Source organism: Aspergillus alliaceus (genome assembly GCF_009176365.1).
Source record: "Aspergillus alliaceus strain CBS 536.65 unplaced genomic scaffold BDW43scaffold_1, whole genome shotgun sequence".
In the NCBI taxonomy this organism is placed as follows: Eukaryota; Fungi; Ascomycota; class Eurotiomycetes; order Eurotiales; family Aspergillaceae; genus Aspergillus; species Aspergillus alliaceus.
This window is the reverse complement of record NW_022474684.1, coordinates 1,637,679-1,655,512: the sequence shown is the minus strand read 5'-3', so window position 1 is coordinate 1,655,512 and position 17,834 is coordinate 1,637,679. Positions and strand designations below refer to the sequence as shown.

The following is a 17,834-nucleotide window of genomic DNA, read 5'->3' as shown; positions in this document are numbered from 1 at the left end:
TCGGTTACTCAGATCATTCCCCTCCTCGTTCGCCATCTGCAATCAAGATATAAAACATGCAGCGGATCGCACCGTACCCTTCGGGAAGCACAGTGTTCTTCCATCTCTTCTATACCTCGTGGATTGGTTTGACTATTCGACTTATCCATTATTCCTCTCCATAGCAACAACCTCCCTTGATTGTTTCATCGACCGCCCTTACTTTGTGCCTCTGACCTTATCCTAATTTATTACCGTCTGCCTTCCCCGTTGATCTTACCGTCCAGAGATCTTTGTTTATATCAATCTCAGACATACGCATATACATATCGACGCATCGTACATATCGACATCCCACTTGATCGCCCACACAACTAAGACATACATACCCTCCGGCTGCACCTCACCTTGTTTACTGATCCAGACGCGAAACGTAACAGAAGCCATGATGTTTGAGGACATGGGTTCGATGACTGATGACATCTCTCGGCGCTGCTCTCTTCCGTAGGATGTTCTTGGCCTTGCTGCTAGATGCATAACTGACAGGGTACTAGTGGCGTGCGCTCTATCGCCAACGCCCCCAACGCAGCTGAGATGACTGAAGACCGTCGGTTACCGCCTCTGCCCCGCGTCGAACCACTGCCTCGGGGGCCATTCAATCCCCTGACCTCCAAGGTCTTTGCTCCCAGCCCTCCCAGTTCTCAGGATGCGTTCCCCGTCAAGTCACCGTGGCCAGTATCCGAGCACATTGTTACACCCCCTTCTCCTGCCAATTCCGCCGATAGCTCATGGCCTGAATCACTGCTTTCTCAGAAAGTGTTTGAATGGCCCCAGGACCTTTCTTCGTCCGACCTTTTGAACCTGATCGCCCCGAAGCATATCAACCGTAAGCCCCCCTTGCAGCAGCTATGCGGTCGAAAGCGCAAGGGCAGCATGATCACGGGTGAATGTGATGACCAGAGGGAGAAGCACCGTATTGCAGAGGGCAACCGGCGAAAGAACTTGAGCCAGCTGCACCGTGAGCTGGATAGTCGTATCCACGACTTCTTTCTTGAACGGGCAGGCTGGAACCCATCGAAGAGTCTTCCCGAGTCGAAGGAGCACATTGTGCAGGGTGCCATTTTCCTCATCGATTTTATGCTCCTAATCATTGTCCACCTCATCCGCCAGGAAAATGAGATGCCTCGGCAGCTCTCCGAAAAGCTGCAGCCTCAGATCCGGTGCATGCAGCTTCAGCAGTTGATTGCCAACCTTCAGCAACAGAACCAGTCTGCCCAGCAACAGATCAAGGCCTTGAAGCAAGAGAACCAGTTATTGGAGGAGCGTAATCAGGCGCTTGAGCTTCAGTTGAAGTCCTATGAACACATGTTCCGATCGCCCAAGACTGAACAGCCAAGCCCTCAGTCTCTCGCCCAGCTTCCTGATTCGAGGCCACGCAACATGTTGCCTGGCCTGCGTGTCTTCTGTGACGAGATCGCTGTGAACAGCCCAGAGTCTGGCCGCTTGGAACCACCACACACCGGGTCTTCCCAATCCTTCTCGCAATCCTTCCTCAGCCATTCACCCCCAATGACTGGACCCTCGTCCCCAATCTTCACACAGTCGACCTACTCGGTTCCCGCGTCGCGGCGCCAGTCCGTGATTCCATCTCCGTGAGATGGTGCATTGGCAGGTTGCCTCACATATGAAACCCTTCCTTGGCTTTGTAATGAATTTCCTTGTCCTTGGGCATAGACTTGTGATTTGGAGCCGATTCTGCTGTTTTTGATTGAATTTTCTGGCATAGCGTGGCATTGTACCATTTTTCCATCGGGACGGGGACTTTACATAAGAATGTCTTGCTTTTCTCCTCAGGTTCTCTGGACCGCCGTCCTTCATGTGTTTCACTGGAACCTGGCGAACTGGGGCAAGCATGGCGTACATCAAAAATTGGGTTAGGGGTTTGTGAGTTGCATGGGTTGCTCTTTTCCTTTTCCTTTTAAAATACATAATTTTCTTTCCTTTGTCCATATTGGGAATGGCAATCTTTCCTTTTCCTTTCTTTTCCTTTTTGGTTTCCTGTGGTGATCTGGAGTTGAATGTGATTCTTTTTCCTTACCTATATCTGTCTATCTATCTATATGTATATATGGCTGATTTCGGTTTTCTCATATTTCCTTTTGGTATCCATGTCCAATTTGAAGCGAATATGAGTATAGAGCGACTGTTGTTAAATAAGAATGTCATTGTTAGTATTATCGTCATGATCGCTATAGTTGTGGGTGAAATATGTGCATAACCCCTAATCCAAGATCCAAGTGACGGTAATCTCGATGGATTGAATTGGCCGCGTATGTGCCAAGAAGACAAAGACCCTTTTCTCGTGTCAAATCCCGAGGGAATGAGTGGTTAAAAATCTGGATTGCTTGTTGAGAATATTTGGGTGATTTTCCAAGTTCCATAAGAGTAAGAGCAATGTTCAATGGTCTTGTTGTTGTTGTTGTTGGTGGTGGTGTTAGTGTTGTTGACGTTGATGTTTGGTAGTATGCATAAATGTTTAGATTGAATAAATGCGAAGACTATAAAAAGTAACGTGAGCGCCAATCCCGAAGCGTCCAACTTCGTCGTGTCTAGATTTAATGGATTTTATTTAGCCTGTTAAAGTACAGTTTGGTTTCCTCTTTTCTTTTCTGCCCCCATTTCTTGTTTCCCTTACCCTTTTTTTGTATAAGTTTCATAATTGTGTTCTTATTCTTCCTCATCTTTTCCTTTTTTGACGACTGTCAAAATCCATTCGTTTGGTTTCTGTAGAGTGGCTTCATTTGTTCTTGTTGCCGTTCTCTCCCGCAAAGGCAACCTCTCTGTCCTTTTTCCACACCCACGGACCATCTTCGCTCCTCCCTCTCCCCCCTTCCCCATACTTCCCAGCGCAAACCTCAAATTTTCCCTTCCCTTTTCACCCTCCCGTCCCAACTGAGTCGACAACAATTTCGGACTGCCCTAGACAAGTGACTCCTCTCGACTTTGTCGGCGCCACCGCCAAGTACTCTTTTCGGTCGCTCCTTTTTCCTTGCGGTCCGTCCTACCTTCATTGGTCGTGCGATCGGCTAAAGGGTGATTGATCTCCGGACGTTGGTGCCAGCGAAACCTACATTTTCCCGGGATCATCGCCTGTTCTAGACGTCGACGACTTCTCGTCATTAAGGCGATACCCTCTACTTCAATTCCTTTTGGCCTTGCGGTTTTTCTCGGATCGCAAAGATGCTCCTTCCTAAGGGTGGTGTAACGTGGAAGTCGGCGAAGGCGAGGTTGCCCCCATGGAGGGCAATTTTAGTCCTTGTGACGCGCACTCGTTTCCTAGTGTCGCTGGCCCTCACTGGCTTGTTGATCTTGTTATGGCGTGGTATCAGCAAGTCCGCATCCGAGATGCAAAAGTAAGTGTTCGATCTCTCTTGCCTTGACACGCGGCTTGCAGCAATCCCTGCACGCGAGGTGTATACTAATCGGCGCTGTCTAGCTTCTACTGTTACGGACCCTCCAAATCACCAATGGACATGAGTCTCAACGAAATGGTCGAATGGAGCGCCCACATGCAAACCCCCGTCCTCTATAACCACCATGATGCCTATGAAGTCAATACTTCCACTATTCACAATGTTGACCTGAACCCCATTGGCTCTAGTGCTCAAGCTGTCGCAAACTCCGAACGAGTGCTCATTTTGACGCCGCTGAGAGATGCAGCCCCTTATCTGCAAAAGTACTTCGAGCTTCTCTACAAGCTGACGTATCCTCATAACCTCATCGATCTGGCTTTCCTCATTGGTGACTCCAAGGATGACACTGAAAGCGTGCTTGCCTCCGAGCTGAGCCGTATTCAGGAACAGGGCGACAAGGTTGCATTCCGCAGCGCAACCATCGTGAAGAAGGATTTTGGGGCGGAAACAGAGATGAATGTTCAGGACCGACACTCGTTCGCCGCCCAGGGTCCGCGCCGAAAGGCTATTGGTCGCGCACGTAATTATCTTCTCTACTCTGCTTTGAAGCCTGATCACTCTTGGGTTTACTGGAGAGATGTGGACATTTCCGACAGCCCGGAGACTATCCTTCAGGACTTCATGGCACATGACAGAGATATCCTTGTTCCGAGTATGTGACATACTGCAGTTATTCTATAGCGCACGCTAACTTGTCTGCAGATATTTGGTTCCACAGATATAAGGATGGCGTTGATATCGAGGGTCGCTGTAAGTAGAGATACCGCCTTCTGGTGATGGTCGATGCTAACCTTGACAGTTGACTACAACTCATGGATTGAGTCTGACAAGGGAAGGCGGCTGCGGGAAACTCTGGATCCGGACACTGTGCTGGCCGAGGGCTACAAGGAATATGATACTGGCCGGCAGTATCTAGTTTCAATGGGCGACTGGAGGAAAAACAAGGATGAAGAGGTCGAGCTCGATGGCATTGGCGGTGTCAACATTCTTGTCAAGGCCGATGTCCATCGTTCTGGTATGCTCCGCTCTCATCGTTGAACTGAAAACGGCTTCTAACCGAATCCCCAGGAATCAATTTCCCATCATATGCTTTCGAGAACCAGGCTGAGACCGAGGGATTTGCGCGCATGGCGAAGCGAGCAGGATATCAGGTGTACGGCTTGCCTAATTATGTTGTGTGGCATATCGACACCGATGAAAAACCTGGCAATCTTGGAGGCCGTAAGGCGTACTAGACATGTTTCTGGACATGGTCTCTTCCATCCAGCCAGCGACTCTCGGTTTTTGCCTTCAAGATTTTAATACCCTTTCCCCGTGTATGTCCGTGGTTTACTACATGGGATTTTCTCTTGATATTCGTACTTTTTGCTTTTGCCACTTTTTCTACCTTTGGACGTTTGAAACGGACATCCCATGGTTCCGGTAATTAGTCTTCTTCATGTCGTGTTCTAGGGATCGTGCTGCTTCTTTTATTTTGGCGCTACGGGGAACGTGTTTAGCGGTATCGACGCTCATAGAGTGAACGGGTGATTTTACGCTTGACTTACTGGAGTTGTCCTGTTCTCCTTGCTGACAGTGCAAAACAAGCCTGTCGTTTCCGATGAGGGTTTTCGCTGATTCCTCACGGTCTGACTGTCCCTGGGCAGATGGTTTACCAGGGGGTGGCGGTCATTTTCATCAACATCTACGAGGGATGGCGAGCAGTTAGAGCTGAGGGATCCCCCCTGTCATCTTCCGGAAATGACGAAGAACCGAGGCTACCGTCGTCGTCGGAGAGAAGGGACAGGGCCTAACGGTGCTTGGCGTCCATGTACTGTACATACATATATAGGCTTCAATTTGTCGGGCTGTTATGACTGTGAGGGGTTTATATTGATTCGTAATCGAAAATGCAACCACGTTTAATGCAGTGCAATGAAGAATCGGTATAATTAGAAAAATAAGTCGGCGGAAAGCAATATGTTAAAAGTCAGTGAATCAATTGGACTGTCTTTTCCCCACCAGATAATCAATCGATCCCCACTTCGACCTCCAGATTCCATAAATACCGGCCCTCCTCCAAATGAACCAGCCCCAAATCCTTCTATCAGTCACAGACCTGAGACATCCCCATCCATCCACGCAAGCCACAAAGGAACAAAAAATGTCCTCTAAGAAAGAATTCATCTGCCTCATCCCCGACAAACCAGGCATGTTGGAAAAACGCCTGGAAGTCCGCGGGTCTGTACTATACCTACTATTAACCCCACCATTTCAAAAATAACAGTGATTAATCATAGCTGAATTAATAGTCAACACCTCGAAGGTGTCAGACCTCTGGCTGACAATGGTTCCATTGTTGTCGGTGGTATGTTCCCATTCTCTTTTCAATAGATAGAGTATGAACACGGTGGGCTTACGATGTGATACTATAGGAGCCATGGTGGACTCGCACCCCGCTCCTGGCGAGACCCCTCCCTTTAAGGGGAGTGCTTTGATCGTTGTCGCGGAGGATGAGGCCCAGGTGAGGGAGCTCATCCGTAAGGATATTTATACGCGAAGTGGGGTGTGGGATGTTGAGAACGTGCAGATTATTCCGGTATGTTTCTTTTCTTCTTTTTTCTTGGTCCTTTTTTTTCTTTCCCCTTTACGCTATCTTTCTCTTGGATGGGTAGAGAATGGTGGGGGTTAGTTTCTTGAACTCGGCTGACCTTGGGCTACTATAGTTCATGTGCGCGCTTAGAGTCGGAAATCGGCCGCTTCCTTAGGTTGTCTTGGGAAATTCAATTGAGCTCCCGTTGGATTCATATGGGTTGTAGATATGATACGTTTGATTATGCAAAGGGTTTATGTAAATATTCCAATCTAGTATATATGTGTGTTATATGTACATGGGTATGTATGTATGTACGGGCTGTTCCCCAGACCATCGGGATAGTTGTAAGAGTTTGTTTACAGTTTGGCCTTGGGGGTCAACATCACCTCTGCAACCTTGCGGCGTTGGATTTTACCCGTTGCGGTTTTAGGGATTTGCGAGACGATCCAGATCTAGTTGATGAGAGAGTGAGAGGTCAATGTGACGTTCCTGTGGTATGTAGGGGTAGGGGTGCATACTCTCTTGGGAGTCTTAAATTTCGCCAGTTTCTCTGCCATCCACGACTTCAATTCGTCCTCGGTGGCTGCATTGTTACTTTTCAGAACCGCTGCTGCTCCGATATCCTCACCATAGTGCTCCTCGTCCGGGATAGCGAAGCACACGGCCTCACCCACCTTGGGGTGATGTAGGAGTGTATTGTCCAGCTCAATGGGACTGATCTTCTCTCCTCCCTTGTTGATGAGCTCTTTGATACGGCCGGTGATGATCACGTAGCCGTCTGGATCCTTTTTACCCTGGTCTCCCGTGCGGAAGAAACCATCCTTGGTGAACGAGGATTTGTTGGCGGACGGATTGTTCAAATACCCCTTGGTTACATTCTCACCGCGGACGCAGATTTCGGCTTCTGAGCCTTGAGGAACCTCTTTGCCCTCTTGGTCGAGGATCTTGATTTCTACGCCCTGTCCAACGCCGACACTGCCGGGCTGGCGCTTTCCTGGCGGGAGAGGGTTACTGGTCATCTGGTGAGCGGCTTCTGTCATTGCGTAAGCCTCCAGGACTGGCGTGTTGAAGGTCGTCTCCAGATCCTGGAAAGTTTTGGGAGACAATGGCGAGGAGCATGAACGGATGAAGCGGATCGGGGGAATGGGACTGGGCAAGGGAGATTTGAGCAAAATCTGGTGAATTGTAGGTACAGCTGAGTACCAGTTCGCACCATAGGTGATGAAGTCGGACCAGAACTCAGTGGCCGAGAATTTTGGAGGCACGATGACGGACGCGCCGGAGTAGAGGGGCGCAAGAAATGCTGCTAGGAGACCATGAACATGGAACAGAGGCATCACCAAATACGTGCGATCCTGCGGCGTCAATTTGTATGTATCCCGGATGTTCCCTACGGCATGGTCAATATTATTGATCGATGCATGCTATTCTGAGACATACTCATAGTTGTGGTGAGATTCTTGTGGGTGAGTGGAACCTTGGATCTGTGAGCGTCTATATACGTATCGGTATAGGGAGACTTACGGCTTTGGGCCTACCGGTCGTGCCGCTTGTGTGAAGCACAAGAGCAATGTCATCCAGCTGGGCCTGTCCAACGGGCACACCCGCACTTCCCGCCAACTTTCCAGGTTCCTTCACATCCAGAAACACCTCCGTGCCATTCCAGTAGCACTCTGCAATTGCAGCATTGTATTTCCTACCGGCTCGCACGGCGGGGCCATTCTTTGCATATGATCCCTCGGGTATCAGCACTAAGGTCGAACTAAGATCATCAATATAAAACTCAAACTCTTCCTGCTTATAGGCAGGATTCAGCGGAGCGGCAATGGCTCGCTGCCAGGATGCGCCGAGAAACCCGACAATGAATTCGAACGAGTTTGGGAGTGCCAAGGACACCGCACAACCGTGACCGACGCCCAGCTTGGCCAATCTACTTTGGAATTTAGCCACATGAGCATGCAGTTGCTGGTAGGTGATGGTGAGAGGAGATGGATTCGAATGTGGAGAGGTTCTGGCCAAGGGGGTCTCTCTCTTGGGGACCAGAATGGCGACGTCGGCGCTCTGGGAGGAGAAGGACTGCGCTAATGTAGTCATGGTGGTCTCGGGTGTGGGTTCGCTAGTTGGATGGAGCACTGGATGCTGTCTTGGCTTCAGGGATTGATATTAAGAGCGTAGATCTTTTCATTTGTGGAAAAACAAGAAGTTGCACAACTCTGTTAGTTTGTTTCCATCCACAGGGAGTAGATACTAGATAGAGAGAGCTCCTTTTGGCCGGTAATGGGGGGAGGCAACGGAGATGACCGATCGTCTCCACGATCCATGACACGATCGCTTTCATTGTAAGGGCTCTCCATGCCCCACAATGACTAATTAAGGGGACGCCGTTTTCTTCCGCGTTATTAGAGTTGTGAAGTATTGCATAAAGTTTCCTCAACGGCTCTCTTTAAATAGATAGCAATACTAGCTACCGTATGTATTCGCAACCTTCTACATTGGTGCAGCCCATATGAGTTTCCTGTTGACAAACCTTCTACTTTCACCGGCCCTGTCTCCAGATGAAAGATGACTTTGTTGGCTACATCCATCCTGATCGACATTGGCTCCTTCAATGTGCGCATACAGGCTGCAGCAGCTGGGACATAGAACCGTGTGTTCTACGAACACACGGCAATGGGCACCGAATCCCAGTTCACTTAAACTCAGGGCTGAGTGCTTGTACCCTTGCAAGGAGTAGTCCGACAATATAGTAGTGCACCTTCATAATTCTGTTGCATATTGACTATAGTAGCGATAAAAGATCTGATTGCCTTATGGATGGTTGCTGTCACCGCCCTCCATGCCGGAAGAAGCCCCTCCACAATGCTGTTGGAAAGTCTGATAAAAAGGTGCAATTAGTTGACACTAGATTTATGGAGAATTCAATTTTCCAATTTTTGAGGAACAGAGTAAATCGTCGATTCACGTCGTCCGAAGCTGTTTACTTCCAGGGGTACGGGGTATCGAAAGTGCCAATAACGATAGACCTGACTAAGCCACGTTCCCCACTAGACCATTGTCAAGTGATATGGGATGCAAACAGTGCTCATGTCCGTATCGATAGCGCACTCAAATTGTCTCCAACTTCTCCGACATAATCATTTGTTGATCTCGTCTATGACCTGACCTCGACCCATGGCTTCCGAGAACACCCCCTCCAAGCCCGGTGGCATACTCTCGCTCTATGCAAACCTGCTTGACCCATCCGCCGATAGCTCTCCTGGGACCATTTCTCGCGCCCCGGTCGTCTTCAAGCAAGCTTCCGAAGGCGAATCCCAGCTAGATGAATCAGCTGCCAAGAAACAGCAGCTCAATACTGGTAGACTAATTCCCCCTTCATGATCGAGATTTGTTTCCTCATTGATGATCTGATTGCTCACTTGTCCATTGTTCTTCTGGATTTGGTGATCAGCCTCTCTTCGATTTCAGCCCACAAAAAGACCACAATTATCTACGCAGAAACCCAAACCGAAACCAGCACTACCGAAGACAGCCCCTGTCTCCGCGCCGGTGGCAGCACCTAAGACTACTCTTGCTGATTGGGCCAATACTGAAGAAGATGATGTCAATGATTTCTACGCAGGACCGAAAAGGCAGCGTGGTGGGCGCAAAAAGCGCAAGAAGAATAAGGAAGTGCATGAGTTTGCTCAGAACTGGGACGATATCTACGATCCGTCGCGACCCAATAACTACGAAGAATATAAACATAGCGATGAGCAGATAGCCGAGGTTCGCGAATGGAAAGATCGCCTTTACGCACATCGCATGGTGCGATCTCGGAGTCGAGATTCATATAGTGATGAGGATTATGGAAGGCCGATGAACCGTATGTGCTTCGAGATGGTGATAATAATTCAATGGCTGAACCGTTACAGGCCAATTTGCCCCTCCAGCCAGCCTCGCACCACCGAATCTCAACAATATATCACCCGGGCGGGCTGTGGAACCACCTCCAGCCTCGCCTGCTGCTAATCCGGACGCTGCATCTGGAGAAGAGGCGTTTGCCCAGCGTGCACAGATGCAAGCGCACCCTGATGACACGACAATGGCCGACTATACACCACCACCGCCTCCTCCAGATGACCCTACGGGCGACGACGCCTATCTGCGTCGACTTCAGATGTCAACTGGAGCTCAGCCTGTAGCAGGGTCTGCGCCGCCACCACAGCCACGGCCTCTAGAGGCGCTGCAACCTGCCTCCGCGACTATCTCCCGTGCACCCGTTCGCTATACTCTACCACCCCCACCAGCAGATATACCTGCATCAGAAGCGGAGCTCGAGGAAGTTTTCGCTAAGGAGCAACCTGTGGAAGGCGAGTCTGAAGCTGAAGGGGAGGACCAGCGCTCGCTTCGACCTGGACAGAGGGGTTTCGCCCAGCGTTTACTTGAAAAGTATGGTTGGACAAAAGGCACTGGCTTGGGTGCAACAGGGTCGGGCATCGTCAACCCACTGCAGGTTAAGGTCGAAAAACAGAAAAAGCGGCCAGACTCAGAGGGAGGTGGCTTCGCCACCCCTGCTGGTAGGGGCAAGATCATAGGTGGTGCGAAGAAGAAAAATGAGGATGAAGGCAAATTTGGGCCAATGAGCGAAGTCATTATCCTGAAGGGCATGTTAGAGGGCATGGACGTGGAGGCTGAACTCGAAGGCGATCAAGACGGGGGCTTGATGCAAGAGATCGGAGATGAATGTTCAGAAAAGGTGGGTTGTTTCCTCCGCCGCTGTCTCCCCTTCCTAACCTGGACAGTATGGCAATGTCGAACGAGTCTTTATTGCCCGTGGAGCAGTCCCCCCCGTGCCAGTATTCGTCAAGTTCACCAACCAGTTATCTGCTTTAAGAGTAAGGAGCCTGATTTACGCACTGTAGCCAACTCTTCTACTGACATCTCTTTAGGCCGTTAATGCTCTTGAGGGTCGAATATTCAATGGGAATCCAATCACAGCTCGATTCTTTGATACACAAAAGTTTGAGGAGGGGATATATGAATAACACACAAACAAAACCATGACAGACAGAATATAATTAATGAATGATATTAAAAACATTTGATTATTTCCCCTACCTGGCTTTGCAGTGACACTTGACGCATGAAGACCATAGGAGTCAAGGGCAGAACAAGGGAGCCTTGCTATCGAGTAACCATACCGGATAATTTCTTTCCACCGAGTGAAGGCTTAACGGCCTTTATCGACAAAGGAGCACAAGCCATTGTTGATAAACCCAAAGTCTCTATATGTGTATGTGGGCGGAGAAGTTTCCTATCGCTACTCGTGTTGAGTGTTAGATTCATGTCTATCCTTGTGAAGTGTAGCAAAGAAAAGACATGCGACAGACATCCATTCATCCAAGTATGTATAGTGTGAGACTACTGAAGGATATGCATGTATGTAATTACTACTACCTTGAGGAGTCATGTGACCAAGATCAATCTCAGTAGCGTCGGAAAGTGATTTAATTGGCTGCTGGGCATCAAACCAGAAGAGGTACTTTGGAACATTCACTGACTTATCAGTTTCAGTCACAGTGCCTCTCACTCTCACCTTTCCCTTGTGTTCCCTTCTGTTTATATTTCTTTTGTCACTTCCATATCTCTTTATAACTCCCTTACCCCTCGCTGATTTTATTTCTGCTGCTGATCTAGCTTGCTAGCCCCTCACTTGGTTCTGTTTATTCCCTGCTAGATTGATCTAGTTACTAGTACCTACCTACTTGCGGTCACTCTAACGATCAGGATGTCGCTCTGTATTAATCGCCTGACGGAAGAAAGGTATGTAGCCAAATTTCGCAGCTCTCCTCCAGATTGGCGCTTCTCAGATACTGATTGCGATTTGGTGCTTGAATAGAAAGCAGTGGCGACGGGATCACCCTTTTGGATTCTTTGCGAAACCCCATCGATCCCCCCAGGGTGTGTTGGATTTGAAGCGCTGGGAATGTGGTATTCCCGGAAAGGCGCAGACCCTTTGGGAAGGAGGGCTTTTCAAGCTTGATGTCACTTTTCCGGATGGTAAGCCATTCACGTCCTGTGTGCTGCGAAGTTACAAGAGAGTTGACTAACTTTGTACCTGTGTAGAGTATCCAACCAAGCCTCCAAAGTGTGCGTATTCTCCCCTCAGTTGAAAACCAAAGCGAAAAGCGATATTCGCCTCCTTGCCTTACTTTCCTTCGTCGCACGAAACTAACCCTCATCGTAACAGGCAAGTTCGTTCCTCCTCTGTTCCACCCGAACGTCTATCCCTCGGGCACCGTCTGCCTGTCCATCCTGAATGAAGAAGAAGCCTGGAAACCAGCCATCACTATCAAACAGATTCTGCTCGGCATCCAGGACCTGCTTGATGACCCCAATCCGGAGTCACCCGCCCAGGCGGAAGCGTACAATCTGTTCAAGAAGGATCGTCCCGCGTACGAGAGACGAGTGAAACAAGTCGTGAAGGAGAATCCGTCACTTTGAGTCTACCCTTTCTTTCTACGGATGATTGGATTGCTTTCGGGTCTTTGCTCCTTCCTTTCTACGTGTAGTCTCTTCTCACCATCTTTCACGAGGTTATGGCGAATACGAATCAATGCGGATATTGGGCGGATGGTAAATACCAATGTGGGAGCAGATGCACGTTCGAACGTTACCCATCCTATCCCACATCTTACTAGTTTTTGGGACATGATGGAGAGCTGGAAGGGCGGTTTTTGTGTAGCGGTAGTAACTGTTACTATATTCGCGCGTTTCCTTTCTATTTTACGACTATGTTTTCCTATTCTGTCCCTCCTTACATTTTTCTCTAGCGAGCGTGGCGTCTTAGCATTCCAAAAATGGGTGGTTATGGACGGAGTTTTAGAATCGCTTCTTATTTGCTTTCTTCTATCGATCCCGGTTCTTTGGATCTACTTTGGTATCGTATGTTCACGGTGCATTCGCGCATCATTAAGGGTCTTACTAGACGGATGATCTGACACTTCCGTACTTACTATGTGGGGTACAGTAATCCGTCAGTGATCGTTCGGTAGGGATTATTGGTCTGCTCCGGACACAAAAAAATTTCATGTATGTAAAAGGCGACAATGTCCATGTCGAAAACATAGGTAAGATGGTATCAGTATCTCCTGAAGAGCCCTAAGAGGGCGAAAAAAAAAGGAATAGAGTCGTAGTCATGGGAATTGTCGAGATGTCATTGGAGGGCTTTCATTCCTAGACCCAGAGCGGTTATCTTATCAGTGAGTCACGTCCGTCAAAAAAGATTGAATAAATTGTGGCCGAAATCGCCCCTCGATTTCCGCCCCGCCGGGTTTCCCATTTAAAAAAGTCATTCTCCCCCATACCCTATACTTTCCCGGGACCACGCTAGCCAATTCCCCTTTATCTTCTTCTTACTGTCCTACTGCTTGCTTCTTTTCCTAGAGAGCCAATTGCTCGTCGTCATCATGTGTGGCATCTTCGCGTGTTATAAGTACGTTCTATTGTTTCTCTTTGATCCTGGTCTCCCCGCGAAGCCCTAAGGAGTGGGTATGGGGTCACTTCCGGAACAAATTGCTAACGATTGTGACCCTCGACAGCCACCCTGATGTGCAAAAGTTCAAGCCCACGGCTTTGCGCATGGCCAAGGCGTAAGTTATTCCGATCTTATTGCAGACCGCAGAGTTGGGGACTGATCTCGTTGCCAGCGTGCGCCATCGTGGACCCGATTGGAGTGAGTCATAGTGCGGAAGGGTTTGGTGAATGCTATACTGACAAAGCAATAGGCGGAAACTTCATTGCTGATAAGACTAGTCAGTCAAACCAATTATACCAGTAATTTTCTTCTGGAGACTGGGAGCTAATGCATTGCAGTCCTCGCACACGAGCGTCTGTGTATCGTCGGTGTCGGTATGTGCGCTGCCAAGCATCCCAAGCGAGGTGCCTTGCTAAGACCTTTTAGATTCCGGTGCTCAACCCCTTGTGAACGATGATAGCTCCCTCGCTTTGGCCGTTAATGGCGAGATTTACAACCACCGCTTAATCAGAAAGAACCTTAAGAACCAATATAACTTCAAGACGCACTCGGACTGTGAAGTAGTTATTCCGTTGGTATGTGCGAAAGGATCATTGCAGCTGCAGACGGTGAAGTCATGGAGGCTGACAAATTCAGTACATGGAACATGGCCTCGATGCTCCTAAGCACCTTGATGGCATGTTTTCTTGGGTTCTTTATGACAGAAAGCAAGATCGGGTTGTTGCGGCTCGCGACCCCATCGGTATCACTAGCTTCTACATCGGCTGGTCTTCTGAGACCCCTGGAGCCATTTACTTTGCTTCGGAGCTGAAGTCTCTGCACCCAGTTTGTGATAAGATCGAGGCTTTCCCTCCCGGCCACGTTTTCGACTCCAAGACCAACTCTATGACTCGTTATTTCGAGCCCAAGTGGTGGGATCCCGCTAACGTTCCCTCGACTCCCGTCGACTATAAGGTCATTCGCCATACTTTGGAGAGGTCTGTTCGGAAACGTCTGATGGCAGAGGTTCCCTACGGTGTTTTGCTGTCCGGTGGTCTGGATTCTAGTTTGGTCGCATCCATTGCTCAGCGGGAGACTCTGCGCATGCAGGAAGCTGCTAAGGAAGCCATTATGAACCAGACTGGCTCGTCTGATTTGGTTGGCATTGATGACAGCAACGAGTTGTCTACCGTCACAACATTCCAGCAGCTGCACTCCTTCTCCATCGGTTTGCCCGGTGCTCCCGATACCGAGGCCGCTCTTGAGGTGGCCAGGTTCCTTGGAACTAAGCACCATGCTTTCACATTCACCGTTGAGGATGGTATCAACGCTCTCTCCGATGTCATCTACCACCTTGAGACTTATGACGTTACCACAATTCGCGCGTCCACCCCCATGTACCTACTCAGTCGCAAGATCAAGGCTATGGGCGTGAAGATGGTTTTGAGCGGTGAGGGAAGTGACGAGATTTTCGGTGGCTACCTCTACTTCCACGCCGCTCCTAACAAGGAGGAGTTCCACAGGGAGACCGTGAGACGAGTAAAGAACCTGCACCTTGCAGACTGCCTCAGAGCGAACAAGTCGACTTCCGCCTGGGGCCTGGAAGCCCGTGTGCCTTTCTTGGACAAGGATTTCCTTGCGGATGCTATGAGCATTGATCCTCAGGAGAAGATGATCACCAAGGACCGCATTGAGAAGTATATTCTGCGCAAAGCATTTGACACCACCGATGAGCCCGATGTCAAGCCGTACCTGCCCGAGAAGATCCTCTGGCGTCAGAAGGAGCAGTTCAGCGACGGTGTTGGTTACAGCTGGATCGATGGCCTGAAGGACCAGGCTGAGCTTCACGTTACCGATGAAATGATGAAGAACCCCAAGCCCGAGTGGGGCAACGATGTCCCTGATACTAAGGAAGCGTATGTCCTGCACCTTTAAGCGCAACGAGTAGGCACAGCGACTGACTATAGCAGTTACTGGTACCGTACAATGTTCGACGAGCACTTCCCACCTTACTGCGCCTCTACTGTCGAGCGTTGGGTGCCGACGTGGTCGAAACAGACCGACCCCAGTGGAAGGTAGGCCTGCATAAACTTCTCTTCGTGACACACACCCTCTAGCTCTGTGTGTCGTTTATTTCTTCCATAATGAATGCTAACATGTAACATCAGAGCAATCTCCACTCACAACGCCAAGTATGATGACGCGGAGTAGATGTTTAAATAATTGGGTTTGCAATTCGTGTTGGGTATTTGGGATAGACTCATGCATTAAAGAGGTGCCTCTCAAAAGTTCAGTGCGGAGGCTATTAGGTCCTTTTTAAAACGACTCTTGTTCCCTTTAGCTCTTGTATAATCGTTCCTTTCTCTAGGTCAGAGCATTCAAAATAGATCAGATTGTAGCCTTGATATGTGAAAGATAAACTGTTTGATCCGTTTTGGTGATAGTGAACCACAGTGCACATTACTGTGTGGGTGAGGAATAGTCTGGGGTAGAAGTGATATAGCGATTGACCCATGGCTAGTCGGAGCTTGTTGCCCAGGTTTCAGTACGGAACTTAAAATATTTGGCGTTCTGTTTTGACTAATACTGTAGATAGATGACGGCATAGCCGCCCCAGGCACCAAGGTCACGGGACTTAGCGGCTTTTGCCGGCAGCCGACCGCCAGCCAATCAGCACGAGCGACTTTTCCCGTGGGTTTCCCTGTTGTTTGGCTCAACCTTCAACCTCGCTTTTCCCCATCGCTTTCCTCCCTTCTTCTCCCCTCACCGTCTCCGTTGCCTTTCAACCCTATACCACTTTTACGGTATCTACGTTATCGTTAACCACTCCTCTCACTTTCACAATGTCTGCACCTGCTGCTTTCTCTGACATCGCCAAGGCGGCCAACGATGTATGCTTTTACTGATTCCTGAGATGTGCAAAAATCGACAAAGAGCTTGTCGGGAAGGATTTTCGTGCTAATAATCTACGCAATAGCTCCTTAACAAGGATTTCTACCACACCAGCGCTGGTATGTTTGCAATCTGCCATTGAATGATTTTTCGCGCGCGCACCTAGGCTAACTTGTTTTTCTTTAGCCAGCCTTGAGGTTAAGTCCAAGGCTCCCAATGGCGTCACCTTCAACGTGAAGGGCAAGAACGCCCACGAGGGTCCCATTGCTGGCTCTGTAAGTTCTAGATACTGCGATGAGATCAGTTCCCGGGCACAATGCTAATCAACCTACGCTATAGCTCGAGGCCAAGTACGTAGACAAGCCTACTGGTAAAGGCCCCCAAAAACGCAGACGTCCCTTACGCAAACCACCCGATCCCAATTGCACAGTGCTGCGAGACACTCGGTCCATGTTTCTATTTTCATGTGGCCAAGCTTTATCTCAGCACTTCAAAATCCTTTTTTCATCCAGGATTAGCCATCATGCAGTCTTGCTAATGTTCTGTCCCCGCCCAGGCCTCACCCTCACCCAGGCGTGGACCACTGCCAACGCCCTGGACACCAAGCTTGAGCTCGACAACAACATCGCCAAGGGTCTCAAGGCTGAGATCCTCACCCAGTACCAGCCTTCCAAGCAGTCCAAGGGTGCCAAGCTGAACCTTTACTTCAAGCAGCCTAACCTCCACGCCCGTGCCTTCTTCGATCTCCTCAACGGCCCCTCCGCAAACTTCGATGCTGTTCTTGGTCATGAGGGCTTCCTCGTTGGTGCTGAGGGTGGCTACGACGTCCAGAAGGCTGCCATCACCAAGTACTCCGCGGCCATTGGCTACAGCGTTCCCCAGTACTCTGCTGCCATCACCGCTGGAAACAACCTGACCGTCTTCTCCGCCAGCTACTACCACCGCGTCAACGCTCAGGTTGAGGCTGGTGCTAAGGCTACCTGGGACTCCAAGGCCGGCAACTCCGTTGGCCTTGAGGTTGCCAGCAAGTACAGACTTGACCCCTCTTCCTTCGCTAAGGTATGTGAAATCTCTGTGAAAGAGCAAGTTGACATGCCGCTAATTGATGTTTTCTCTCCTGAAATAGGCCAAAATCAACGACCGTGGTATTGCCGCTCTGGCCTACAACGTTCTGCTCCGCCCTGGTGTCACCCTTGGCCTCGGTGCTTCTTTCGATACCCAGAACCTGAACCAGGCTGCCCACAAGGTTGGTGCCAGCTTCACCTTCGAGGCTTAAAAGAGTCTCCTGTATCACCAGTCCGCGCCTATAATACCGTGTTCCGCTAGCTCGAAGATAGCAGTTTGTGAATATTACTAGACTTTTTTCTATCCCATGTTGCTTTCTTGAGATAGTATCTCTGTACTCTGAAATGAGTGCATA

General features: G+C 49.3%; 10 protein-coding genes across 10 annotated transcripts; 9 read left to right on the top strand and 1 right to left on the bottom strand.

Annotated features, from left to right (window-relative positions):
- Nucleotides 1-229: 229 nt before the first annotated feature.
- On the top strand, nucleotides 230-1,696 carry BDW43DRAFT_259476 (putative HLH DNA binding domain protein). Its single transcript, XM_032040097.1, has one exon. It carries the CDS (start codon nucleotides 574-576, stop codon nucleotides 1,633-1,635), a length of 1,062 nt encoding a protein of 353 aa, XP_031906691.1. The 5' UTR covers nucleotides 230-573; the 3' UTR covers nucleotides 1,636-1,696.
- Nucleotides 1,696-2,478, top strand: BDW43DRAFT_259475 (uncharacterized protein). The gene has a single exon (XM_032040096.1). It carries the CDS (start codon nucleotides 1,997-1,999, stop codon nucleotides 2,255-2,257), a length of 261 nt encoding a protein of 86 aa, XP_031906690.1. The 5' UTR covers nucleotides 1,696-1,996; the 3' UTR covers nucleotides 2,258-2,478.
- Nucleotides 2,479-2,603: 125 nt separating this feature from the next.
- On the top strand, nucleotides 2,604-5,349 carry BDW43DRAFT_259473 (ANP1/MMN9/VAN1 family protein). The gene is made up of 5 exons (XM_032040095.1): nucleotides 2,604-3,392; nucleotides 3,476-4,104; nucleotides 4,155-4,202; nucleotides 4,252-4,467; nucleotides 4,521-5,349. Exons 1-5 carry the CDS (start codon nucleotides 3,220-3,222, stop codon nucleotides 4,685-4,687), a joined length of 1,233 nt encoding a protein of 410 aa, XP_031906689.1. The 5' UTR covers nucleotides 2,604-3,219; the 3' UTR covers nucleotides 4,688-5,349.
- Nucleotides 5,350-5,595: 246 nt separating this feature from the next.
- BDW43DRAFT_305609 (uncharacterized protein) lies at nucleotides 5,596-6,199 on the top strand (the record flags this gene model as incomplete). Its single annotated transcript, XM_032045825.1, has 4 exons — nucleotides 5,596-5,672; nucleotides 5,744-5,799; nucleotides 5,867-6,030; nucleotides 6,158-6,199. 4 exons carry the CDS (start codon nucleotides 5,596-5,598, stop codon nucleotides 6,197-6,199), a joined length of 339 nt encoding a protein of 112 aa, XP_031906688.1.
- A 54-nt stretch (nucleotides 6,200-6,253) lies between these two features.
- On the bottom strand, nucleotides 6,254-8,299 carry BDW43DRAFT_13893 (acyl--CoA ligase). Its single transcript, XM_032038291.1, has 4 exons — nucleotides 7,552-8,299; nucleotides 7,468-7,504; nucleotides 6,546-7,417; nucleotides 6,254-6,479 (listed from the first exon to the last, which is right to left on the bottom strand). The coding sequence occupies exons 1-4, from the start codon at nucleotides 8,119-8,121 to the stop codon at nucleotides 6,384-6,386; spliced, it is 1,575 nt and encodes a 524-aa protein (XP_031906687.1). The 5' UTR covers nucleotides 8,122-8,299; the 3' UTR covers nucleotides 6,254-6,383.
- Nucleotides 8,300-9,198: 899 nt separating this feature from the next.
- Nucleotides 9,199-11,051, top strand: BDW43DRAFT_305607 (putative G-patch DNA repair protein (Drt111); the record flags this gene model as incomplete). Its single annotated transcript, XM_032045824.1, has 5 exons — nucleotides 9,199-9,382; nucleotides 9,476-9,889; nucleotides 9,939-10,762; nucleotides 10,809-10,901; nucleotides 10,956-11,051. 5 exons carry the CDS (start codon nucleotides 9,199-9,201, stop codon nucleotides 11,049-11,051), a joined length of 1,611 nt encoding a protein of 536 aa, XP_031906686.1.
- Nucleotides 11,052-11,553: 502 nt separating this feature from the next.
- Nucleotides 11,554-13,259, top strand: BDW43DRAFT_259456 (E2 SUMO-conjugating protein UBC9). Its single transcript, XM_032040094.1, has 4 exons — nucleotides 11,554-11,829; nucleotides 11,906-12,066; nucleotides 12,133-12,156; nucleotides 12,257-13,259. Exons 1-4 carry the CDS (start codon nucleotides 11,795-11,797, stop codon nucleotides 12,508-12,510), a joined length of 474 nt encoding a protein of 157 aa, XP_031906684.1. The 5' UTR covers nucleotides 11,554-11,794; the 3' UTR covers nucleotides 12,511-13,259.
- On the top strand, nucleotides 11,807-13,259 carry BDW43DRAFT_259455 (uncharacterized protein). Its single transcript, XM_032040093.1, has 3 exons — nucleotides 11,807-12,066; nucleotides 12,133-12,156; nucleotides 12,257-13,259. The coding sequence occupies exon 3, from the start codon at nucleotides 12,532-12,534 to the stop codon at nucleotides 13,000-13,002; it is 471 nt and encodes a 156-aa protein (XP_031906685.1). The 5' UTR covers nucleotides 11,807-12,066; nucleotides 12,133-12,156; nucleotides 12,257-12,531; the 3' UTR covers nucleotides 13,003-13,259.
- Nucleotides 13,260-13,356: 97 nt separating this feature from the next.
- Nucleotides 13,357-16,073, top strand: BDW43DRAFT_259447 (asparagine synthetase B). Its single transcript, XM_032040092.1, has 9 exons — nucleotides 13,357-13,501; nucleotides 13,608-13,658; nucleotides 13,716-13,741; nucleotides 13,794-13,820; nucleotides 13,882-13,917; nucleotides 13,970-14,118; nucleotides 14,180-15,438; nucleotides 15,493-15,597; nucleotides 15,691-16,073. Exons 1-9 carry the CDS (start codon nucleotides 13,476-13,478, stop codon nucleotides 15,731-15,733), a joined length of 1,722 nt encoding a protein of 573 aa, XP_031906683.1. The 5' UTR covers nucleotides 13,357-13,475; the 3' UTR covers nucleotides 15,734-16,073.
- A 292-nt stretch (nucleotides 16,074-16,365) lies between these two features.
- On the top strand, nucleotides 16,366-17,690 carry BDW43DRAFT_296149 (porin; the record flags this gene model as incomplete). Its single annotated transcript, XM_032044163.1, has 5 exons — nucleotides 16,366-16,413; nucleotides 16,500-16,533; nucleotides 16,601-16,693; nucleotides 16,971-17,473; nucleotides 17,541-17,690. 5 exons carry the CDS (start codon nucleotides 16,366-16,368, stop codon nucleotides 17,688-17,690), a joined length of 828 nt encoding a protein of 275 aa, XP_031906682.1.
- Between the last annotated feature and the right edge of the window lie 144 nt (nucleotides 17,691-17,834).